Source organism: Mustela nigripes, chromosome 17 (genome assembly GCF_022355385.1).
Source record: "Mustela nigripes isolate SB6536 chromosome 17, MUSNIG.SB6536, whole genome shotgun sequence".
Taxonomy (NCBI): Eukaryota; Metazoa; Chordata; class Mammalia; order Carnivora; family Mustelidae; genus Mustela; species Mustela nigripes.
Window position 1 is genome coordinate 43063542 of NC_081573.1, and position 21661 is coordinate 43085202.

At 41.8% G+C, this 21661-nt stretch overlaps 1 protein-coding gene across 1 annotated transcript in view; it reads left to right on the top strand.

Annotated features, from left to right (window-relative positions):
* The window catches only part of TANGO6 (transport and golgi organization 6 homolog), a 184316-nt gene that overhangs the window by 88684 nt on the left and 73971 nt on the right, over positions 1 to 21661 (top strand). The window contains exon 15 of the mRNA XM_059382416.1: positions 18619 to 18759. Within this exon, the coding sequence (XP_059238399.1) occupies positions 18619 to 18759 (141 nt within the window). The remainder of the gene's footprint in view (positions 1 to 18618; positions 18760 to 21661) is intronic.

A 21661-nucleotide genomic window follows, 5' to 3' on the forward strand; every position in this document is an offset into this window, starting at 1 on the left:
CCACGCATACATGAACAGAGGTGAAGTGTGGCTTTGACGGGTGCTGTGGAGAAACAGTTAAGCATGGCATCAAAGCCTGTGTTCGGGACATTTCACCTGACAGAGAGGGGAAGAAAAGGGTGACCTATAAGCTGAGGTCTGGTGGGTGATTACAAATGAGCCTAGTAAAGAAGGGAGGGAAGATTGCCCCAGACGGAGGGAACAGCAAAGGCACAGTACTGTGGCAGGGAGGAGCCTGCAGGCAGTAGGGCCCACATGAGTGCCTGTGTTGTATAGGACCCTAAGATCAGTGAAGAAGGGGGTAGGCTGGGTGGGCTCGGGCCCCCAGTCAGCCCCACTCTAACTAGAGGACTCTGCTTTCTTCTCTATTTCATTGAGTCTCCTCTAAAGATTGTGAAATCTTTAGAAATCTTGTGAAAACAAGGTTCAGTTGCTTTTATTTATTTACTTTTAAACATTTTCTTTATTTGAGAAAGAGAGCATGAGAGGGGAGGTCAGAGGTAGAAGCAGACTCCCCATGGAGTTGGGGGCCCAATGCAGGACTCGATCCCAGGGCTCTGGGATCATGACCCGAGCCGAAGGCAGCCCCTTAACCAACCGAGCCACCCAGGTGCCCCAGTTCTGTTGATTTTAAAGCAACAACAAATGTCTATCTCCAAGCTCTGCTTCAGCACACAGCCCTTAACCTTATGAAAAACATCCTCATTGCAGATGAAAAAGGCAAAACCCCCATGGAGTTAATTGTGGCCAGTGGTTTTCAAATAGTTTTTTTTTTAGCAATAGAATCCATTTTTGAAATGAAATCTAATATGGTGTCGAAAACTTAAGTGATTTTTATTTTCTTCTTCATGCCTTTTTTTCTTGTATTTTTCACATTTTATGGTATGAAAATTTATTGCTTTTATAATCAGAACATAATGTTTTTTAAATTATGTGGCTGCTGAGAAAAACTGACTTGTTTCATGGTAACGAGGTTCCGGGACTAGCAGAGATTGAAACAGATGGCTCCCCCTGTTGGAGTACCCCCCGTTGACCTTTTCACAACTGGGGATTACTGAGGCACAGGGTGACCATGGCTTTTTCACTATGAAATCGTATGATGACAGCAGAAACCTTACTGACAAACAGATGTTTTTCCCAAGTGGAGCTTTTCTTAATGAAATGGTTGCTTAGAAACCAGACCATAATAATAACTTTTCTATATTTAGTTTATAAAGAGACTCAGTTTTAAAAATTATTAATTCTGAGAATTCTAATCAGATGAAATTGAACATGTTCATTGTTTCTTGCCTTGCAGTTCAGCAACCAAATGGTTAAATTTGTAGCAAAATTTCATCCGGATGCGTCTGTCCAGATGCTGTTCGTAACAAGGACAGACAAGGAAAATGACAGCTCAGAGAGCCACCCTGCTCTTCTCTTAACTGTGCTTCTCTAGTGGCACAGCATGTTTGATCTCTCAGCGGCATGTGTTAGGAGCCGAGACATGTAACACTTATTAGGTTGCTGAGAGGATCAGTTAGGTCAGTGGGTCAAAAATTATAAAATGTGAAAATAACTTCATTTCACATTAAGCTCAGTGAGACAGCAGTTTAAAGGGGGGCGCCTCAGGAGTGAAGATGCTTTCGTAGGATAACCATTTATGGAAAATACGATATGCTAACCATTACTAATAACAAAGAAACCTCAACATGTACCGTATTTGTCAGGTGAATTAAGACATTACATTTTAAAATCAAAGTTGGCAAAACCCAGAAGAAAATGTATTTATGCCTTCCATTTCTGATAATGACAAGACAAGTCAGCTGAAAACAATCATTATGTAGGGTAACATTTAAAATATTTAAAAAGCATTAAAGAACGAACAAGAAAGCACAGATGTGCCCAAACCAACATCTTAAGAAAAAGACAGGATCGTGAAAGGTAAGCTGATCATAAGAACCTTCATTTTCCCTCAAGGCGTTTGATGAAATTAAGCTGTGAGTTTCTAGGCTTTGAAGGGCGAGTTGCAGAGATGAAGGCCCAAACCCAACTTGAAGTGGGGAGTGTAATAGAAGACCTCCAACTTTAAGCTTAGACCCCAAATAAATACACCTTTGCGGGGGCACCTGGTTGGGTCAGTTGTTAAGTGTCTGCCTTTGGCTCAGGTCATGATCCCAGAGTCCTGGGATCGAGCCCCACATTGGGCTCCCTGCTCAGGGGGAAGTCTGCTTCTCCCTTTCCCACTCCCCCTCCTTGTGTTCCCTTTCTCACTGTGTCTTTCTCTGTCAAATAAATAAATAAATAAAAATCTATTTAAAAAAATACACCTTCAGGCAGATCGGAGGAGAGGGCATTGTCTTGGCACTAAGTAGAGGAAGCAGGAAGGAAAGAAAACCTGGCCCTAAGATGTAATCACTGAATGGACTACATCTTCTGCAAATTTGCATTTAAAAGCAGGCTCCATGTCCAGATTGGAGTCCACCATAGGGCTTGGTCTCCTGACCCTGAGATCTTGACCTGAGCCAAAATCAAGAGTCATATGCCTAACCCACTGAGCCACCCAGAAGCCGCAGAGTTTAAAATTTCTGTAGTGGTAATATATGTGTGTATCTTTTAGAAACAAAAGAATATCTCCTATGGAGGAAGGCACCTTCATCCTAGACCCCAAAGAAACCCCCCCAATAATTTCTTTTTATTTTTTAATTTTTTAGTAATAAAACATTTTTATCATGGTAATATATATAACATAAAATTTGCTCTTTTAACCATATATACCCACAATGTTGTATCATAACTATCTGTTTCCAAAATTTTTTAAAAATTCATTTATTTGAGGGAAAGCGAGAGAGAGAGAGTGAGAGTGAGCATGCACATGCATGAGTGGATGGAAGGGCAGAGAGAGGAGAGAGAAAATCCAAAACAGACTTCCTGCTGAGTGCAGAGTCTAGTACAGGTCTTGAACCCCTCACCCTAAGATCATGACCTGAGCAGAAGCCAAGAGTTGGTCACTTAACTGACTGAGCCATCCAGGCACCCCTCCAAAACATTTTCATCACCCCAAACAGAAGTCTATAACCGTTAAGCAGTAATTCCCCATTCACTCTTCATAAAAATTATTTTATATTTCTGTATGAACAATAATCAGTACAGAGTCACAGAATACCCAGCACAAGGAAACAAGATCCCAGAAGTTCTTATTTTATTTATTTAAAAATTTCATTTATTTGAGAGAATGAGAGAGAGAGAAGAAGTGGGGGTTGGCAGAGGGCAGAGGGAGAAGCAGACTTCCCACTGAGCAGGGAGGCTGACTTAGGACTTGTTGACCCCAGAATCATAACCTGACCTGAAGGCAGATGCTTAAATGGCTGTGCCACCTAGGCATCCCAGATCCAAGAAGATTTTAGGTATTAGAATTGTTACACACGAATTAAGAAGCAACCAGGTTTAGGATAGTAAAAGAAATGCAAGACAAACTTGAAAATGTCTTCAGGGATAGGAAACAACCAAAACCGATACAGCGGATTTGGGAAAACAAAAACAAATAGAATGTCTGAAAATAAAAAGATAGAATAAGTAAAATTAAAAACTCAGTGCATGGGTTTTACAACAGACACACCTGAAGAGAGAATTAATGAACCAGAAAGTAGAAAGGGAAAAATTAGGCTGGGTGTAACACAGAGAGAGGATATTTAGTCTGTGATGGAGAAGTCAAAAAGGAAAGATTAATGGATTTGGTCTCTTAGAAGTTTAAAACTCATTTATGTCAAAAACAGCCTTATTAAAATGAAAATATAATACAGAAAAATAGGCAACAAAAAGGACAAGCATCATTCTTTAAAGACAGAAAGTAGATTTGCGGTCACCTAGAGCTGGTGAGTCTGGGTGGAGAAAGAAAATGCCTGCTAATGGGTAGGAGGTTTCTTTTCGCAGTAATCCAGATGTCCTAGAATTAAATAGTGATGCTGGTTGCACAACTACATGAATATAGTGAAGACTACTGAATTGCACACATTAAAATGGTGAATTTGGGTCACCTGGGTGGCTCAGTGGGTTAAAGACTCTGCCTTCGGCTCAGGTCTGGGATCGAGCCCGGCATCAGGCTCTCTGCTCAGTGCGGCTCCTGCTTCCTCCTCTCTCTACCTGCCTCTCTGCCTACTTGTGATCTCTATCAAATAAATAAATGAAATCTTAAAAACAAATAAATAAAATCGTGAATTTTATGGCATGGGAATTCTATCTCAGTAAACCTGTTTCTTACAGAAGGGACAAGCAAACAGTTAATTTCTTCATTGCATAAAGAGCTCATAGAGATTGATGAAAATATCCAGTACATAAATGGATAAAAATAAATAGGCGATTCGTGGTAGAGGAATAAAACTAATATAATTTTGGTAAAATATTTGACTTTTCTAATAAGCAAAGAAAGGTAGATTAAAATAATAATTAAATGTAACTTTTTGTGACATTTCAAAAAACACGGTTTTGTCTTTTAAATGAGACTACCCAGCGCTCACTGAGGCACCCTTGGTCGCTCTTGGTGGGAAAACTACTGGGGACATTTTTGCAATGTCGCTTTGAAATGTTCATGCCTTTGGAGCCAGTTATTTCTGTTTGGGGAATCCACGCTAAGACATAAGTAGGGGGTGGGTGCCTAGTGTGGTTCCAGCTAAAACTTCTCTGGAACTTTTTTCACACTGAATAATTATGCTATTAGTTCTTGGGCCCAGACGTAGCTCGGAGTTGCAGGACCCAGTGTCTTTTGCTGCACAGCTTTCCTGCTCGTTCTCCAGCAAGCTCTACCCTGCCCTATACCCTTTTTTGACTCCTCCCTCCCTAAGCTCTCATTATTCCTAACTCGCACTATCTACCACACTTTTTTTTTTTTTTTTTTTTAGATTGAGAGAGAGCACTAGTAGGGAAAGTGGCAGAGGGAGAAGCAGGCTCTCTGAGCCGAAGACAGACAGACAGTGACTGAACCACCCAGGTGCCCCTCAACCGCACTGTCTTATAATCATTGGCTAATTTGTCTCTTTCTCTAGACAGGCACTGTCCTATTATATTTGTATCACTTAGTAACAGTATCTGGCACATAGTACATACTCTATTAATAGGTGAATGCATGAAAGAATTTTTTCCATTGCCTTTATTTAAAGATGTTTTCCAAACATGGTTTATGCCATAGCTGCAGAGTACTTCTATATATTCTTACATAACTGATTTAGGTTTGGGATTTTTGTTTGTTTGTTTTTTTACTCCTCTCCCCCCACCTTTTTAAATAAATTTTATTTATTTATTTGGCAGAGAGAGAGCACAGGCAGGCAGAGTAGCAAGTAGAGGGAGAAGGAGAAGCAGGCTCCCTGCTGAGCAAGGAGCCCAATGTAGGCTGGATCACAGGACCCCGGGATCATGACCTAAGCTGATAGCAGTGGCTTAATCAACTGAGCCACCCAGGTGCCCCTCCCCACCTTTTTTAAAGTTTTTTGTTTTTGTTTGTTATTTTTGTTTTGTTTTGTTTTGTTTTGAGTACTCTCTATACCCATGTGGGGCTTGAACTCATGACAATGAGATCAAGAGTCTATCCTCCACTGACCTAGCCAGCCAGATGCCTCCCTATCTCCGTGTTGTTGTTGTTGTTGTTTTTTAAAGATTTTATTTATTTATTTGACAGAGAGAAATCACAAGTAGGCAGAGAGGCAGGCAGAGAGAGAGGAAGGGAAGCAGCCCCCCCCCCCCCGAGCAGGGAGCCCGATGCGGGACTCGATCCCAGGACCCTGAGATCATGACCTGAGCCGAAGGCAGCGGCTTAACCCACTGAGCCACCCAGGCGCCCCTCCGTGTTTTTAACTGAAGTAAAATTTGAAAGAAATCCTTTTTCTATCATCCTTATTGCTATGACTTATAATATTACTATTGAAGTGTTCAGTGTTATTGTTGAACCACCTCAAGTTACCTAGTGTAAAAGTGATGTCATCTGGGGTGATAAACTCCCCCATCCTCCCTTTCTTAAAAAAATATTTATTTCAGAGAGAGAGTGCACAAGTGGGAGGGAGACAGGCCGAGGCAGAGGAAGAAGCGGACTCCAACTCAATCCCAGGACCCTGGATCATGACCCGATCTGAAAGCAGACGCTTAACTGACTGAGCCACCCAGGGGCCCCTCCAACCTCCCTTTAAAAAGAAAGCTGTTAAAATGAAGTTATCCACAATAAAAACTGTGTGAGAGAGAGAGAGTGTGTGTGTGTGTGTGTGTGACTTAGGAAATGGTGTATGAATGAGAGGGCGTGAAAATGTTTGTGTTGATTTCAGGTGACTTAAAAAAAAAAAAACTGCTTACCTGGAATATGATTCGTATACTATACAGTATGCCCTTTTTAAGTGTAAAATACAATAGCTGTTAGTATACACACAGAGTTGTGCATCTATTACTGCAATTAATTTTACAACATCTTCATTATCTTAAAGAGATTCTCTCCCCTTAAGTCCTCAATGCTCCCATACCTCCCAAAGATGATTTTTATTTTACTTTCTTCTTTTGCTTTTCTCTAGTATTTGAATCTTTCAGTGTGACCATGTATTATTTATGCCACCAGGGGAATAAGAAACGTTCTTCTGATAGTGCAAGCAAATTTTTTAAAGGTTTCTCCTTTCCCCTTTATGGGTGCCCTACTTAGCACGGGGATTTTAACCTGAGGGCTGTATGGACTCCTAGAAGGCCCATGCCTAGGTTTATAGGCAGAGTGTTTGTGTGTGTATGTGCCTTTATCAGGGGAGAAGGGGCTCTTTGGATGAAATGTATAGTAGCTCTGCCTGGTTTCCATATGAAACTACAGTTTAAGCTCTGCATGTCACGGTTACTGACTTAACAGACAACTTTCTAAGCAAGTCCTAGCCTGGAGTGCCTATCACAGAGACTCGCCTAATCCTCTCATCAGGGCTTGTGCTAGGCTTAATGCAGGAAAAAAGGAGCAATTTCATTAGCGTTGGTGTCTCGCCTGTGTCACTGCTTGGTGCCCAAAGCGCAGAGCAAGTCTCCTAGCCCTGAGACACTGGAGAACGGGAAGGATCAGCCCTGTCTTGTTGTAGCTGCAGGCCGGTGACAACTCCCCGGGGAGGCTTTGGCTCCCTCAGACGAAGGAGAACCTGACGCATCAGTCCGCTCTGCTGATTCTGCAGCTTCTCTCCGCATGTGCTTGGGGTGAAATGCCGGTAGAAAACTTTGGCAAAAATGAGTCTGCAGTTTAGTTTGTACTCCTCCCACCAGGACCACCCATCTTGGGGTCTTTAGGAGATGTAAAGAGTTTTATTTTCTTATCAAGAGTCAGCTAAAAGGGAACTACTCACTATTTTATGGGAAATTGGAAGGCCTTTTTTTCTTTTTTAACCAGTAACTGTTTGATATCGTAAAGAGAATGTTGGGACACCCAGGTGGCTCAGTTGGTTAAACGTCTGCCTTTCAGCTCAGGTCATGATCCCCGGGTCCTGGGATTGAGTCCCAAGCCCGGGGGGGGGGGGGGGGGGGGGCGGGGGGGGGAGGTCCCTGCTCAGCAGGAAGCCTGCTTCTCCTTCTTTTTTTTTTTTTTTTAAAGATTTTATTTATTTATCAGAGAGAGAGCGAGCACGCAGACAGAATGGCAGGCAGAGGCAGAGGGAGAAGCAGGCTCCCTGCTGAGCAAGGAGCCCGATGTGGGACTCGATCCCAGGACGCTGGAATCATGACCTGAGCCGAAGGCAGCTGCTTAACCAACTGAGCCACCCAGGCGTCCCCCTGCTTCTCCTTCTGCCTCTGCCTGCCTCTCTCCTTCCCCCAACCCTGCTTGTGCGCTCTTGCTCTGTCCTGTGCTCTCTCTCTCTCTCTCTCTCAAATAAAAATCTTAAAAATAAATAAAGAGAATGCTAATGTCCTTTTTTTTACTCTTGGAAAGCTACATAAAGAGAATTAAATGAATGACATCCTGCTTCTTTAGTTCTCACCCCGGAACAGCTGAAATGTGGGTTTCTTGGAATGCGTAGGGCAGTGATTACCCCGAAAGCAGAGGTAATTGCTGTTTTCCTGTCCTTCCTTCCTCACTTCTGCCTTCAGCCAGTATTCAGGCAGCTTTGTTCGTGTTTCTGCACATAGAACAGAACCCTTGATGGTGGCGGCTTCTGGAGGCTCCGTTTTCCTGTTTCTCTCCCTTACCCCTTCCTCTCTATCGCTCACAGGAGTCTGATAGAGGCAGCTCTGACAAGGTGGACTCTAAGCTTTTGAGAGATATTTTGGATTTTGCGCATTCGGGGAGGGTAGAATAAGAGATCTAGGGGGCTTTCAGTATCGAGTAGAATGGAGATGTGTGAGGATCACTGGTTAAAAACGGGAACTCCTGAAAATCCAAGTTCTCAATTTCCTTTTGTACAGCTCCTCAGTTACCACTAATGTCAGCAGCATCTCGAGTTAGAATCATTTGTGAATTTCATTAACATCAGTCACCTCCCTTTGTGACAGGCTAAATAAAGATACTGAGTAGGAATGAAGCAGTCCCTATGAAGCCCCACTAGACCCACTAGAGTCTAGAGAATTCTGGCCTTTCTCTTATGGGATGCAGAGTACAGAGTGCCTCTCTTTCCTCTGACCTTGGAGTTCAGTAAAAAATATATTTTATGGAGTAAGGCCGTTTCATATACTTGACAGTGTAAGGTCTTCTATCTTTGGGGTTAGGATTTGCAAAGCTAGTATTATTCCAGCAGTTACTTTCTCCCAGGCACTGCTGCTGGGGGGCCCACAGCATAGCCGAGTACAGGTTTGCACTTCTCTCAGCCATGTGCCAAATATCGTGGATCATATTTTTCACCCATGTGTTCCTTAACTTCTCCTTTCATAAAATTAGGGATAAGAATAATACCTACTTGAAAGGACTCTTGGGAGCATTAAATGGATGAATGCATTAAAATTGCTTAGAACAGTCTGGCATGTTGAAAACACTGAGTAAATATTCGGAATGTTATTACCATCTTTGCTATTAGGTATTTTTTTATTGTAATAATTTGTGATCCACCTGGTTTCCAGCAAGTATAGTTAACTATGAGCAAATAGAGATGCACTCCTTTTAACATTTCCCCTCAAAAACGGGAACTAGAGAACAATTTAAGCAAAACACATTGGCATTATTTTAGTATTTGAATTTATTATTTAAAGATTTATTGATTTATTAGAGCAAGCAAGAGCATGGAGGATAGAGGGAGAGAGAGTCTTAAGCAGACTCCATGCTGAGCCTGACATGGGGCTCAATCTCACGGCCCTGAGATCATGACCTGAGCTGGATGACTAACTGGCTACACCACCCAGGCACACTTCAAATGTATTATTTCGATCCTGACTTAAAGAGATAAACCCTAGGGGCGCCTGGGTGGCTCAGTGGGTTAAAGCCTCTACCTTTGGCTCAGGTCATGATCCCAGGGTCCTGGGATCGAGCCCCACATCAGGCTCTCTGCTCTGTGGGGAGCCTGCTTCCTCCTTTCTCTCTCTGCCTGCCTCTCTGCCTACTTGTGATCTTGGTCTGTCAAATAAATAAATAAAATCTTTAAAAAAAAAAAAAAAAGGGCACCTGGGTGACTCAGTGGGTTAAGCCGCTGCCTTCGGCTCAGGTCAGGATCTCAGAGTCCTGGGATCAAGTCCCACATCGGGCTCTCTGCTCAGCAGGGAGCCTGCTTCCCTCTCTCTCTTTCTCTTTCTGCCTACCTCTCTGCCTACTTGTGATCTCTCTCTGTCAAATAAATAAATAAAAATCTCTTTAAAAAAATAAAAATAAAAATAAATTTTTAAAAATTAAAAATTAAAAAAAAAAAGAGAGAGAGAGATAAACCCTAGGTATGGTTCTCCCAGATCTTTAGCTGTTAACTGTGACAGTTTATTAGTCTAACCCTGTTTTTTCTTCAGGCCTGCATAACACTCACTCATATTGAATCTTTATAAATTTGTTGGGGCTTGTCCACACTTAGCACAGCTTTGGAGCTGTAGAGAAACTTAACGTCAAATTGGCATCTAGACACATTGCCATTTACTGTAATTACAAAGACAGACCAGCCATCCAGTTGAATTCCCCACACTTCCTTGATTTAATAACCAACTTCCCCAGTTTGTGCAACTTCCTGGATTTTTGGAGCTGAAATTATTGTTGGCTTTCATCATAATGAAAGGTCTCAAGTGTAACAACTGAAGTACCCTGCTAAGGAAGGATATTTTCCCTCTCTTCAGGTTTTAGCCTTTCGTATCTTTGTGTCATCAAGCTGCAAGAGAGGACAGGTACAGATCGGTGATGATTTTTTTTGTAATCAAAGGAAAAGTCTCCTGTGCCTGACCTCTTCTCTTACGCATCACTGTTCTTGCACTGTGCTTCCTCTGTACGTTAATATGCTTTTTATCTTCTTTTTAGTTTTTAAAATAAACTTGCTTTCATTAATTACTTTGAACATAGTTTGTAATGAGTCAAAAAGCTTATCTCCTGCCCGGCTTCTTCCCCCTCACTGTTCCAATCCCCAAAGATAACCATTCCTTTCCTACCCCTTTTGAATAGTTTCTTCTAGTGATTACCTTCCCATTTATTAATAGAATGTTCACATGTATTTCTTTTTTTTTTCCTTTAAAGATTTTATTTTTTTATTTTTTTTTAAAGATTTTATTTTTTTATTTGACAGAGAGATCACAAGTAGGCAGAGAGGCAGGCAGAGAGAGAGAGAGAGGAGGAAGCAGGCTTCCCGCTGAGCAGAGAGCCCAACGCGGGACTCGATCCCAGGACCCTGAGATCTGAGCCCAAGGCAGCAGCTTAACCCACTGAGCCACCCAGGCGCCCCTAAAGATTTTATTTTTAAGTAATCTCTACACCAACACGGGGCTCGAACCTACAACCCTGAGATCCAGAGTCACAAGCTCCTCTGATTGAGCCAGCCAAGCATCCCATATTTCTCTTGATTTAAAAAAACTTTGGGCATTATCTACTCATTTTCTGTATGTTGGATGAGGATTTTAACACATGCACACATATACGTAGACATGCACACCCGTGGCCTTCCCCTCCTGCCATTTCCGCATCGATTTTGGGCTACCTCATTAGGCTGTATTTACTGTTGACTATTTGGGTATTACTCATTGCTGAGCCTAGTGTTCAGTCTTCCTTATCCTTTTGTTTAGTTTTCTATGTAATTATTGCTCACTTCTTCCAAATGATTTAACAGCCATATTGAATATGTGTCATTATGTTGTCCCGTCTTCGTTCTCTTTACGCAGACTCAGCCTTTGACACCTGTCCTGTTCTCTTTATTCTTGTCTTTGGGTTTATACCCTTTTTACTCCTCAGTTGTTACTTTCGTAGTTCAAGAGGAATAAAATAGAAACATTTGTGGTCATTCTACAACACTTGATTGCAAATTCTTTTTACATTCTCGGCTCTAAAAGAGGATGGTCTATTTTAAAAGACCACGTCCTTTATCACAGACTGTTTTCAACTTACATTTTTAGAATTTATATTTGGTAGATAATACATCACATGGTTCAAAGTTCAAAAGGTACAAAAAGATACAGAAGAAAAACTTTCTTCTCTCATATCTTTCCCCATTTCCCTCCCCAGAAACAACCAAAACCATGAGTTTCTTGAATATCCTTCCAGAAATGTTTTATGAGTATGTTTTTCCCTTTTGTACAGAAATAGTTGAATTCTGTACACATAGTTTGTGACTTTGCGTTCTACCTAACAGTAGATCTTATAATGTATTCCATAACAGTTCTTAAAAAGCTTTTTGATGGGCGCCTGGGTGGCTCAGTGGGTTAAAGCCTCTGCCTTCTGCTCAGGTCATGATCTCAGGATCCTTGGATCGAGCCCCGCATCGGGCTCTCTGCTCTGTAGGGAGCCTGCTTCCTCCTCCCCCTCTGCCTGCCTCTCTGCCTACTTGTGATCTGTCTCTCTCTCTCTCTCTCTGTCAAATAAATAATAAATAAAATCTTTTAAAAAAAAAGCTTTTTTTTGGGACGCCTGGGTGGCTCAGTTGGTTAAGCAGCTGCCTTCGGCTCAGGTCATGATCCCAGCGTCCTGGGATCGAGTCCCACATTGGGCTCCTTGCTCCACGGGGAGTCTGCTTCTCCCTCTGACTCTGCCTTCCACTCTGTCTGCCTGTGCTCGCTCTCCCTCTGAAAAATAAATAAATAAAATCTTTAAAAAAAAAATGTTTAAAAAAAAAAGCTTTTTAAATTTTTTTTATGGATACATTCTATCCCATTATTTGACTGACTACAACTTAATCAGTCCTCTATTGATAAATATTTAATTTGTTTCCAGTCTTTTCTTTACCGGTAGTACTACAGTGATGATTTTGTACGTAAATAATTTTCTGTTTGTGCTAGCATAGCTGCTAGGACAAATTCCTAGAGTTTCTGGCTTAACATAGAACTTAGAATTTTAGCATAATATATTTTCTTAAACATGTTAGGTTTTGTGAAATGTGAAGTACTTGACCTTTCTCCCCATTCAGATAAAAAATCCTTTGCTTTGCTGTCTGTCCACCCTCACCCTACAGGGGCAACCAAAATAGATTTGATACAAAAGGAAGGTGATACTTTTGTTTGTAGCACTGGATTTCCCTTTATATTTAAGATGAGCTATATTATTTTCTCCTTTTTTCTTCTATTCTAGAAACCCAAATGGATAGATATGAAAAAGCTTTGATATTTTTTTTGATATTTTTTTAAATAATAACTTTTTGGGATATATTTCACATACCATCCAATTCACTCATTTAAAGTGTACAATTCAGTGGTTTTAGTATGTTCACAGAGTGTGTACCCATTACCACAATCAATTTTGGAAGGTTTTTATTGCTCCAGAAAGAAACTCCACATCCATTAGCAGTCACTTCCTATTTCCTCTTACTTCCTGTAGCCCTAAGTAACCACTAAATCTACTTTCTGTCTATTCTGATTTTGCCTATTCTGGGCATTTCATGTAAATGGAATCACAATATGTGGAGTTTTGTGTTTCTTGCAGTTTTGTCAGCAGAAATACCTGAGAAGTTTGAGGGAGTAGGTGGTTTTCCAGGTTGATGTGAGTATTTTGGGAGATAGGTTGTTACGTGTCCAGGAGAACATGGCAGGTTAGTTTTAAAGTGGAGATTGGCTTAGCACGTTCTTGGGATAGAGCCAGTCAGCAAAGACTTAAACTAGCAAAGAGTTAAACTATCTTTCCTGCAATGCAAGACCGTTGTGTAAGGTAAGACAACAAACACCTAGGCTCCTTTTACTGACGAAGGTCTGCAGAATCACTGAACACCTTTTTGGGAATCATCTGGAAGTCAACACTGTTGGGATTAGAATACATTTCCAGCTTTGTGAAGAAAGTCTTTTGGGGAGACAAATGATGGTTTTACAGAGTTGTCAGGCTCTATTTTGATGCATAATGTGCTTTTATTAATATTTTTTTCACCTGAGTTAATTTGCCTATATCCTATGCTTTGCCTGAAAATCCAGATCAGAATGTTTTCATGAACCTTGGCCGTTTTAGGTTCACCTTTACTTTCTGTGCAACTTATCTGTTATGCCACATCTTGAAATACGTAGTCATTTTCCTGTGATCAGAGCTGGAACAGGTATTTCTCACACAGTCATTTGGTTCTTTTTGCCAAAGGGATTGATGTGTCATGTTTCCTTGAAGCCTGTGCTGACCCAGAAATTACCGCACTTTTAAATTACAAAGGAATTATCAAGGGCGAGAGACCAAGGGTCATGTGAGGGTTATGGCCATGCTTCCTCATTGTCAAAATTCATTTTCAAATATGAAGCAAAAACAGCCGCACAAAATTTCATCTCTTTAATTGTTACACAGTCTTAACCATCGTATGTGATTCTCTTTGCTGCTTTGGCGTAAGAGTAAGGCAGGAGCTGCCCTTGTCCTCTAGGGATTTATAAACTCCTAGGTAGCAGCTGTGTCCTAGAAGGTAAAACTCAAAACAGTGAGCGGGCCATTTGGCAGCAGTTTGGGGAAAAGGCCATCAAGAAGATAAACAATTGCTAACATGGGACTGTGGGAAGCAAGGAAACTGGGCTTTGCTATTGGCAACCTTTTAATGCAGGAGTGGAAGAATTTAAAACTCCCTAGTGGAATTAAAAGTTTGGCATTATAGGAAAAGTACGTAAGTGAGTAAAAATTTCAAAAAAAAATTTTTAATCTGAAGAAGAATGTGTTAGGATTCCTTTGGATGAAAAAAAAAATCAAACTGGCATATACATAAAAGGATTTTGTTTTGATTCATGTATGCAGAGAGTTTAGTGGGTGGAAATACAGTTGGATCCAGAGGTTCAAAGCATGACATCAGGTCTCTTCCTTATTTCCTTCCCTTTTTTGGCTTGACCTTCTTCTGTGTTGACTTTATTTTTGGGTGGGTTTTCTCCCCATAGCGGTCACAGGCAGCTCCAGGCTAATAATTTCAACAGGGAAGTGGGGAAAAAGCTTTTTTTCTTTTTCCCAGTAGTTCCGATGTGAGCTCCAGAATTGAGTCTCATTGCCCAGTCCTGAGCCCATCATTGCGTGGGCATGGGATGGAATGTCCTAACTGGCCAGCCTGGGATATGAATTTACACGTGGAGGGGGAGAAAGCTGGTAGTTAGCTCCACTCACACCACAGAGACTAAGGATAGGAAAGAGATAGTTCCCAAAGGACCACCAGATTTTGCTAGCAGAAGACAGAGTAGATGCTGTGTGCAACCAAAATGTATGTCTGCTACAGCAAGGAAATCAAGAGCTCATTTGGTTTTGATGTATGTAGCAGGATATGTTGTGAGAAGTAAATAACTATTTTCTGCTAAAGATTAATGAGAGAAAATAGGCATAAATGACAGTAGGAGGGACTTAGAATTAAATGTTTTTCAGAAAAGCTAGATATAGATCAAAGTTTTATAAACCAAATCCCACCAATCTCCATTATAAAATCACAGCTATATTCCGAAAAGCAAACAAATCTGCCAGATTTCTGACTTGGGAACTTCTGATGAAAAGTAGATTCTGATTGCCATAGATCTCTGATATACACCAGGCCTTGCAGTTGTCAGTGATACGATGGCTGCCAGAACGCCAGTTACCAACTACTGATTCACTTTTGCTTTGCGCTTTTTGGAAGATTTGGAAGCTATTTCCTTTCTCTCCCTTAGTAAACAATTTATTTATCTTTCTGTTAGCCACAGACATTCTCCCCATGGCAAAATATCTTTAACTCCACCTTGGACCTCCAAGAACTTCCCCATCATTTTGCATAATGGAGCTAACTACAAGTGCACGGTCACATTGTGCCAACAGGGTAACTGTCTAATTCAGGTTCTGCCATAGTCTGAAACTTCCTTAAGAGCAGAGCTTCTGCTTGTACAAAACTGGAGGCCACATAAAGGAAGATGTGGCTTAGGACCACATGCAGGGACTTTCCAGGCTTTTTGGAAGCAATGAAAAGATAGGGGTGGGGAAGGTAAAAAAAGAGGCAGACAGGTGCAGCCCTCACCAGGTGTACTGCCTTTGTGCCTGTCTGAGTCATAATACAATGGAATCACAACCTATCACATAGAAAATAGGGGTGCCTGGGTGGCTCAGTTGGTTAAACATCCGACTCTTCTTATCAGCACAGATCATGATCCCGGGGTTCTGAGATCCAGGCCAGCGTCCATCTGGCTGTGCGCTCAGCAGGGAGTCTGCTTCAGGATTCTCTCTCTCCCTCTGCCCCTCTTCTCTCTCTCTTACTCTCTCTCTCAAATAAATAAATAATTTTTTTTAAAAATAAAGATTTTATTTATTTGACAGACAGAGATCAAAAGTAGGCAGAGAGAAAGAGGAGGAAGCAGGTTCCCTGCCAAGCAGAGAGTCCGATGCAGGGCTCGATCCCGGGACTCTGGGATCATGACCTGAGCTGAAAGTAGAGGCTTTAACCCACTGAGCCACCCAGGCGCCCCATCAAATAAATAAATAAATAAATAAATCTTTTAAAAAAAAAAGGATATAGTATGAATAGTATGTAGACTTTGCCTGCATGAGTGTCAAGTTAAAAGAAAAGGTGAGAGAAAGGTATCAACACCATTAATTAATGAAAATCACATTTTGGGGTGCCTCGGTGGCTCAGTGGGTTAAGTCTCTGCCTTCGGCTCAGGTCCTGATCTCAAAGTCCTGGGATCGAACCCTGCATTGGGCTCTCTACTTGGCAGGGAGCCTGCTTCCCCCACCTACCCGCCTGCCTCTCTGCCTGCTTGTGATCTCTCTCTCTCTTTCTCTGTCAAATAAATAAATATAATCTTAAAAAAAAAATAAAATGGGAGATTGGTAAACTCAGATGAAAAATGATTGAGGATTTTTTTTAAATTTAATTTTATTTTTTCAGAGTTCCAAGATTCATTGTTTATGCACCACACCAGTGCTTCGTGCAATCCGTGCCCTCCTTAATGCCTACCACCAGGCTCGCCCATCCCCTCACGCCTCCTCTCTTAAGCATTTCTATTACTCCTTCCCTGTCTTCTCTTGCTTAATTCCTGAGATTTATATCAGGACTGTATCTTCGAGCCTTTTATGACTTCATTGAACAAGTACATACTGAGTAGAACAGTAGGTACTGAGCACCTGCTTATGTGCTGGCACTCTTCTAGACATTGAGGCTACAGCAGAGAACAACAAAAAACAATCCATAACTTTGTAAAGTTTACATTCTAAGGAGGAGAGCAGTCAGTAAAGAAACACATACTGTTAGATACCGTGCCAGGTAATAATAGGTGCTGAGAAGAAAAGGGAAGCAGGGTGAAGGGGATTTTAAAGATCGGTCGGGGAAGGAGGCTGCTGTGTTCTATGTTCTGTGTGATAAGTGTGATACTTGAACAGAGACATGATGGGGTTCGGGGAGCAAGCTGTAAGCCTGCCTGGAGGAGGAGCAGCCTAGGCAGAGGGGATGCCAGGGAAGACCATGGGCCCAAAGCAGCTTGGTCTATTCCAAGAACAGTGAGGAGACCAGAATCGCTGAGGACGGTGAGCAAGGGAGAAGATATGGTCAAAGCTGAGGTCAGAGAGTGAGCAAAGGCAGGTGGCGGTGTGGGGTTGCTCATATTCAGGGTGGAAGGGAAACCACTGAGGGCTTTGCACAGAAGAGTGTTGGGGCCTGACTTGTTTTAACCAGGTGGTTCCAGCTGCAGTGAGGGTATCGGGTAAAACACAGAGCCTCCTGGGGAAGAGAAGAAAAGCAGCAGGCCGCAAATAATGGACCAGAGTAGTTGAGGTAGAGGTGGTAAAAGGAAGCATTTCCCCCCTGCATATATTTTGAAACCCTTGTTTGTTTTTCCTCCCCTTGTCTGTTTTTCTTTTCTTCTTGATATTCTTTAGAAGTGTGTAATGTGTTCCACCCAAGTAACAGAACTTGTATTAGCATAGTTTGGAGACCAGGATCTTGATTTCTGATTCTATCTTAGGTCCTATCTCCCCTCCTCTCTCTACCCCTGTGAAGTTTGCTCAGTACGGGGCGGGGCTCGGACCATGACCTAACTCGGAGATGCTAACTTGATGGCAGAAGGGGTCGACAAGTACAGCCAGCCCCACTTACCTGCCGTTCTGCTTTCCACAGCCCACAGTCTCAGTTACCTGAGGTCACCTGTGGTCTGGAAGCAGAGAAGCCTCCTCCTGACTGACTGACCACCAGAAGGTCGGTTGTAACCTAACACTCTGTCACAATGCCTCCGTCATCCGCCTCACTTCATCTCATCGTGGAGGCATTTTATGATCTCACGTCAGCACAAGAAGGGTGTGTAGAGTACAATAAGGTATTTTGAGAGTGAGAAAGATCCCATTCACAAATAGGTGTTCTATTTTCGTTATTGTTGTTAATCTCTTACTGAGTCTCATTTATAAATTGAACTTGGTCATAGGTAGGTATGTAGGGAAAGAAACGAAGAATATAGAGTGTTTGGAGCTATCTACAGTTTCAGGCATCCACTGGGAGTCTTGGAACGTATTCCCTGCAGATAAGGCGGGGGTCTACTACTGTCCTTGGAATATGGACTCAAGAGCAGGACCTTCCCCGTTTCTGATCAGGGAACTCAGCCGTAAGCATGGGTCTCCACCGATCATGCCCAGAATCCTCTGAAGATATTTCCTTGTGGAAATTACTCTCCTCGTTGACAGTTGTACGGAGAGTGCTCATATTGGAACAGAGAACTGCCGCAGAGACAGGAAGTGCTACCGTGCTTCGGCTGCTATGTTGGCAGGGATGATGGTAGTCAGAGAACCTTGGAGTCTCAGACTTGGAGGGCTCCCTAGAGGGTATTTAATCCAGTTTTCTCCTGCTGCTGTGTGAATTCCTGCCACAATATGTAATCATCTAGCCTCTGCTTTTAGACTCTAGGATCCATAAATCACAGAATCAGTGTTGGAAATGATCTTAGAGCTCATATAGGACTGAGACCAGAAAGATCCAGTAGTCTGAACTCCCAGACCGATGTTCTTCGCACTCACTATGTTGTCATTCCAAATAAAGGGCAGCCCTTCCTGGTAGAATTGCAGGGATGGGTTTAAGTATCTCCGCGTTCATCTCATCAGAGGCTGTCTGGGTTTATATGCCTTCCAACTTCAAATCATAATGAATCCTTTCTTTTTATTTTTAATCCCAGGGGTTGCCTTGCTCTCAGATGCATACCCTGAGAAAATCTTGCTTGGCCTGTTGGCTCAGTATGACAGTGATAAAGACAAGCACACAGCGGAGACCAGAATGAAAGTTGGGGAAGTCCTGATGCGAATTGTCAGAGCTTTAGGTGAGTTTTCCATCATCTGGAAAAGGGAGGGGGCAGTGTGGCTTTCAAACCCAACTCTGTGTACCTTGGAGGTTTCTTATGCTCGCTTGGTGAGGATAGTTTCAGGGATGAGAAGAACTACTTCCTGTTCAGGGATTTAGCAAATGTCCACATGCCTTTCAAGGGATTGGCAGCTGTAGTGCCCATCTTCCTACCACTGCTTGGTCTCCTCTCCTGAGCTATGCTGGGACCTGACTTTCATTGGAGCTGGAATGAGAAGTTTCACACTTGCTGAGCAGCAGTGAGCATAAAAAGAAGAGGAACGTCAGACAGGGAAGAAATAGTGCTAACTCTTGTTGAATGGCTACTGTGTGCTAGGCTGTCTGCATATAAAATCCATCTAATATTCCCAACAGATCGTGTCGAGAGGCTGTTGTTAGACCCATTTTATAGATGAGAAAATTGTGTGCAGAGGCCTTCAGCAGTTTGTCCAAGACTCATTCAGCTGCTAACTAAAGTGGTGCCAAGATTCGAACCCTCCAACTCAAAGGAAGTCGCTCCAGACAACATAGACTGAGAGTAGTAAGAGTATGAGCTCTTGAGTCACTGCCTGGGTTCAAATCCCAAATGGCTGCTATTGGCCATGTGACCATAGGAACATTTCTTAATCTCTTGGTGCCTCAGTGTCGTAGGATAGAGTGTGAAGATATTAATAGCACTTCCCTCAGATGGCTTTTTGTAAGGATTAAATAAGGTAATATTTAGAATAGTATTGGGTGTACTGTATAGGCTTAGTAAATTTTTATTTTTTGCTAAGAAGAAAGATTGCTCTCTTATATTTTAATTTTTTTAAAGATTTTGAGAGAGTATGAGCACACAAGCAGGGGGAGGGGCAGAGGAAGATGGAGAAGCAGACACCCCGCTGAGCGGGGAGCCCAATGCATTGGAGGCTTGGTCCCAGTAACTTTACATGTCCCTATAATTAGCCCGATTTCCAAAACAGTCTTCTGGCATTTCAAAGCGAACTCCATCAATTCTCAAAGTTTTAATGTTTCTGTAGCCTACATTTCCAACCAGCCAGCCATAAGACATTGCCTTAACTGTAACTGCTAATTTCTTTTTTTTTTAATTACGTTTTTTAATTTTTAAAAATTTTAAAAATTTTTTATTTTTTATAAATATATAATGTATTTTTAGCCCCAGAGGTACAGGTCTGTGAATCGCCAGGTTTACACACTTCACAGCACTCACCATAGCCCATACATACCCTCTGCAATGTCCATAACCCCACCACCCTCTCCCGACTCCCTTCCCCCCAGCAACCCTCAGTTTGTTTTGTGAGATTAAGAGTCTCTTAAGGTTTGTCTCCCTCCTGTTCCCATCTTGTTTCATTTATTCTTTTAACTGCTAATTTCTTTCTTTGTTTATATATATTTTTTTTAAAGACCCCATCCATTTATTTGACAGAGAGAGAGAGATCCCAAGTAGGCAGAGAGGCAGGCAGAGAGAGGGGAGGAAGCAGGCTCCCTGCGAAGCAGAGAGCCCGATGTGGGGCTCGATCCCAGGACCCTGGGAGCATGACCTGAGCCAAAGGCAGAGGCTTTAACCCACTGAGCCACCCAGGCACCCCTTAACTGCTAATTTCTAATTCACATTACCCATGTGTCCAAGTGCATAGGTGAGGTGGTGTGTTGAAATCCCTTAAGTGCAAATTAAAGGCCACTTTTACAAAACAGCCAGTATACTTAGTTTACTAGTGATGTGGAAATCCTTGCGAATAGCCATTCTGTAAGACTTCCCTAAAAAGTACCCTAGTTTCTTTGGGCCAAGCTTTGCTCTCTTCCCACCTCCAGCTCTTCTTGGCAACAGCAGGGAATTCCAAGGAACAAGGCCCACAGTTGGGAGCCTGGCACAGGATCCTGCTGCTTTCTCTTGGCCTCATGTCTGGTTCCCTCACCGTGCCTACTTGTCTTCTTACCACTAGACCGTGGAGAAAAGCAGGAGCTTTTCTTCTTTCCATTTTTAAAAACCAAGCAATCACATAGACAGAGCAAAGAATTTATACAGTACACTCATGTCAATATAGAAAACTTCTAGTAACCCATAAAATTTCCTTTTGTCCTTTCCTAGTCTATACCTGCCCCAGAGGTAAGCACTATTCTGACTTTTTACCACCATCAGTTTCTTTAGATTGTTCTTGAACCTCATTTTAATGGAATTAAATCTCCATATTTATGGTATGCTAAGGGATCTAGACACTTGGGTAAATTCAGTTCAAATCTGGAGAGTAAGAATACTTCCTAGGCATGGTGTATACTGTATTTTCTGTTGTGTCACAGTAGGAGGCATATAATGTCTGCTTATCTCACTTTACTGATGTTGAGATTGATTAGTGGTGTTTCCAGTCAGGTATATCTGTTACAAACTTCCCCATCAACCCTCCTCCTATGGCTTTAAGTAGCCATTGATAATTATAGCCTAAATCAATTATTTCATAGGGGTTATATTTTTTTACACATTAAGAAACAGGTACAGAGAGGGTTACTAATTTGCCTAATGTCACACAGCTAATTAATGGTGGATCCAGAATTTGAATCCAGACAGTCTGACTCCAGACCCAGTCTCTTACTGAAAACACCGTTACATCCTGAACATTCTCCCATGTCATTAAGCATCTTTTTCCTGTCATTAACATGGTCGTTTTCCACATCCTCTATAATTTTTAATGATTGCATGATATATCATTTGAATGTACCATAATTTTTTCAGCTGACCAACTTACAGGTTGTTCCAAGTTTTTGCTATTATGAATTACATTAAGGTGAATATTCTTGTAGCTAAACTTTGTGCAGATTCATGATCATTTCCAAGGAAGAATTTCTTTAATATTTATTATTATTATTTTTAAAAGATTTTATTTATT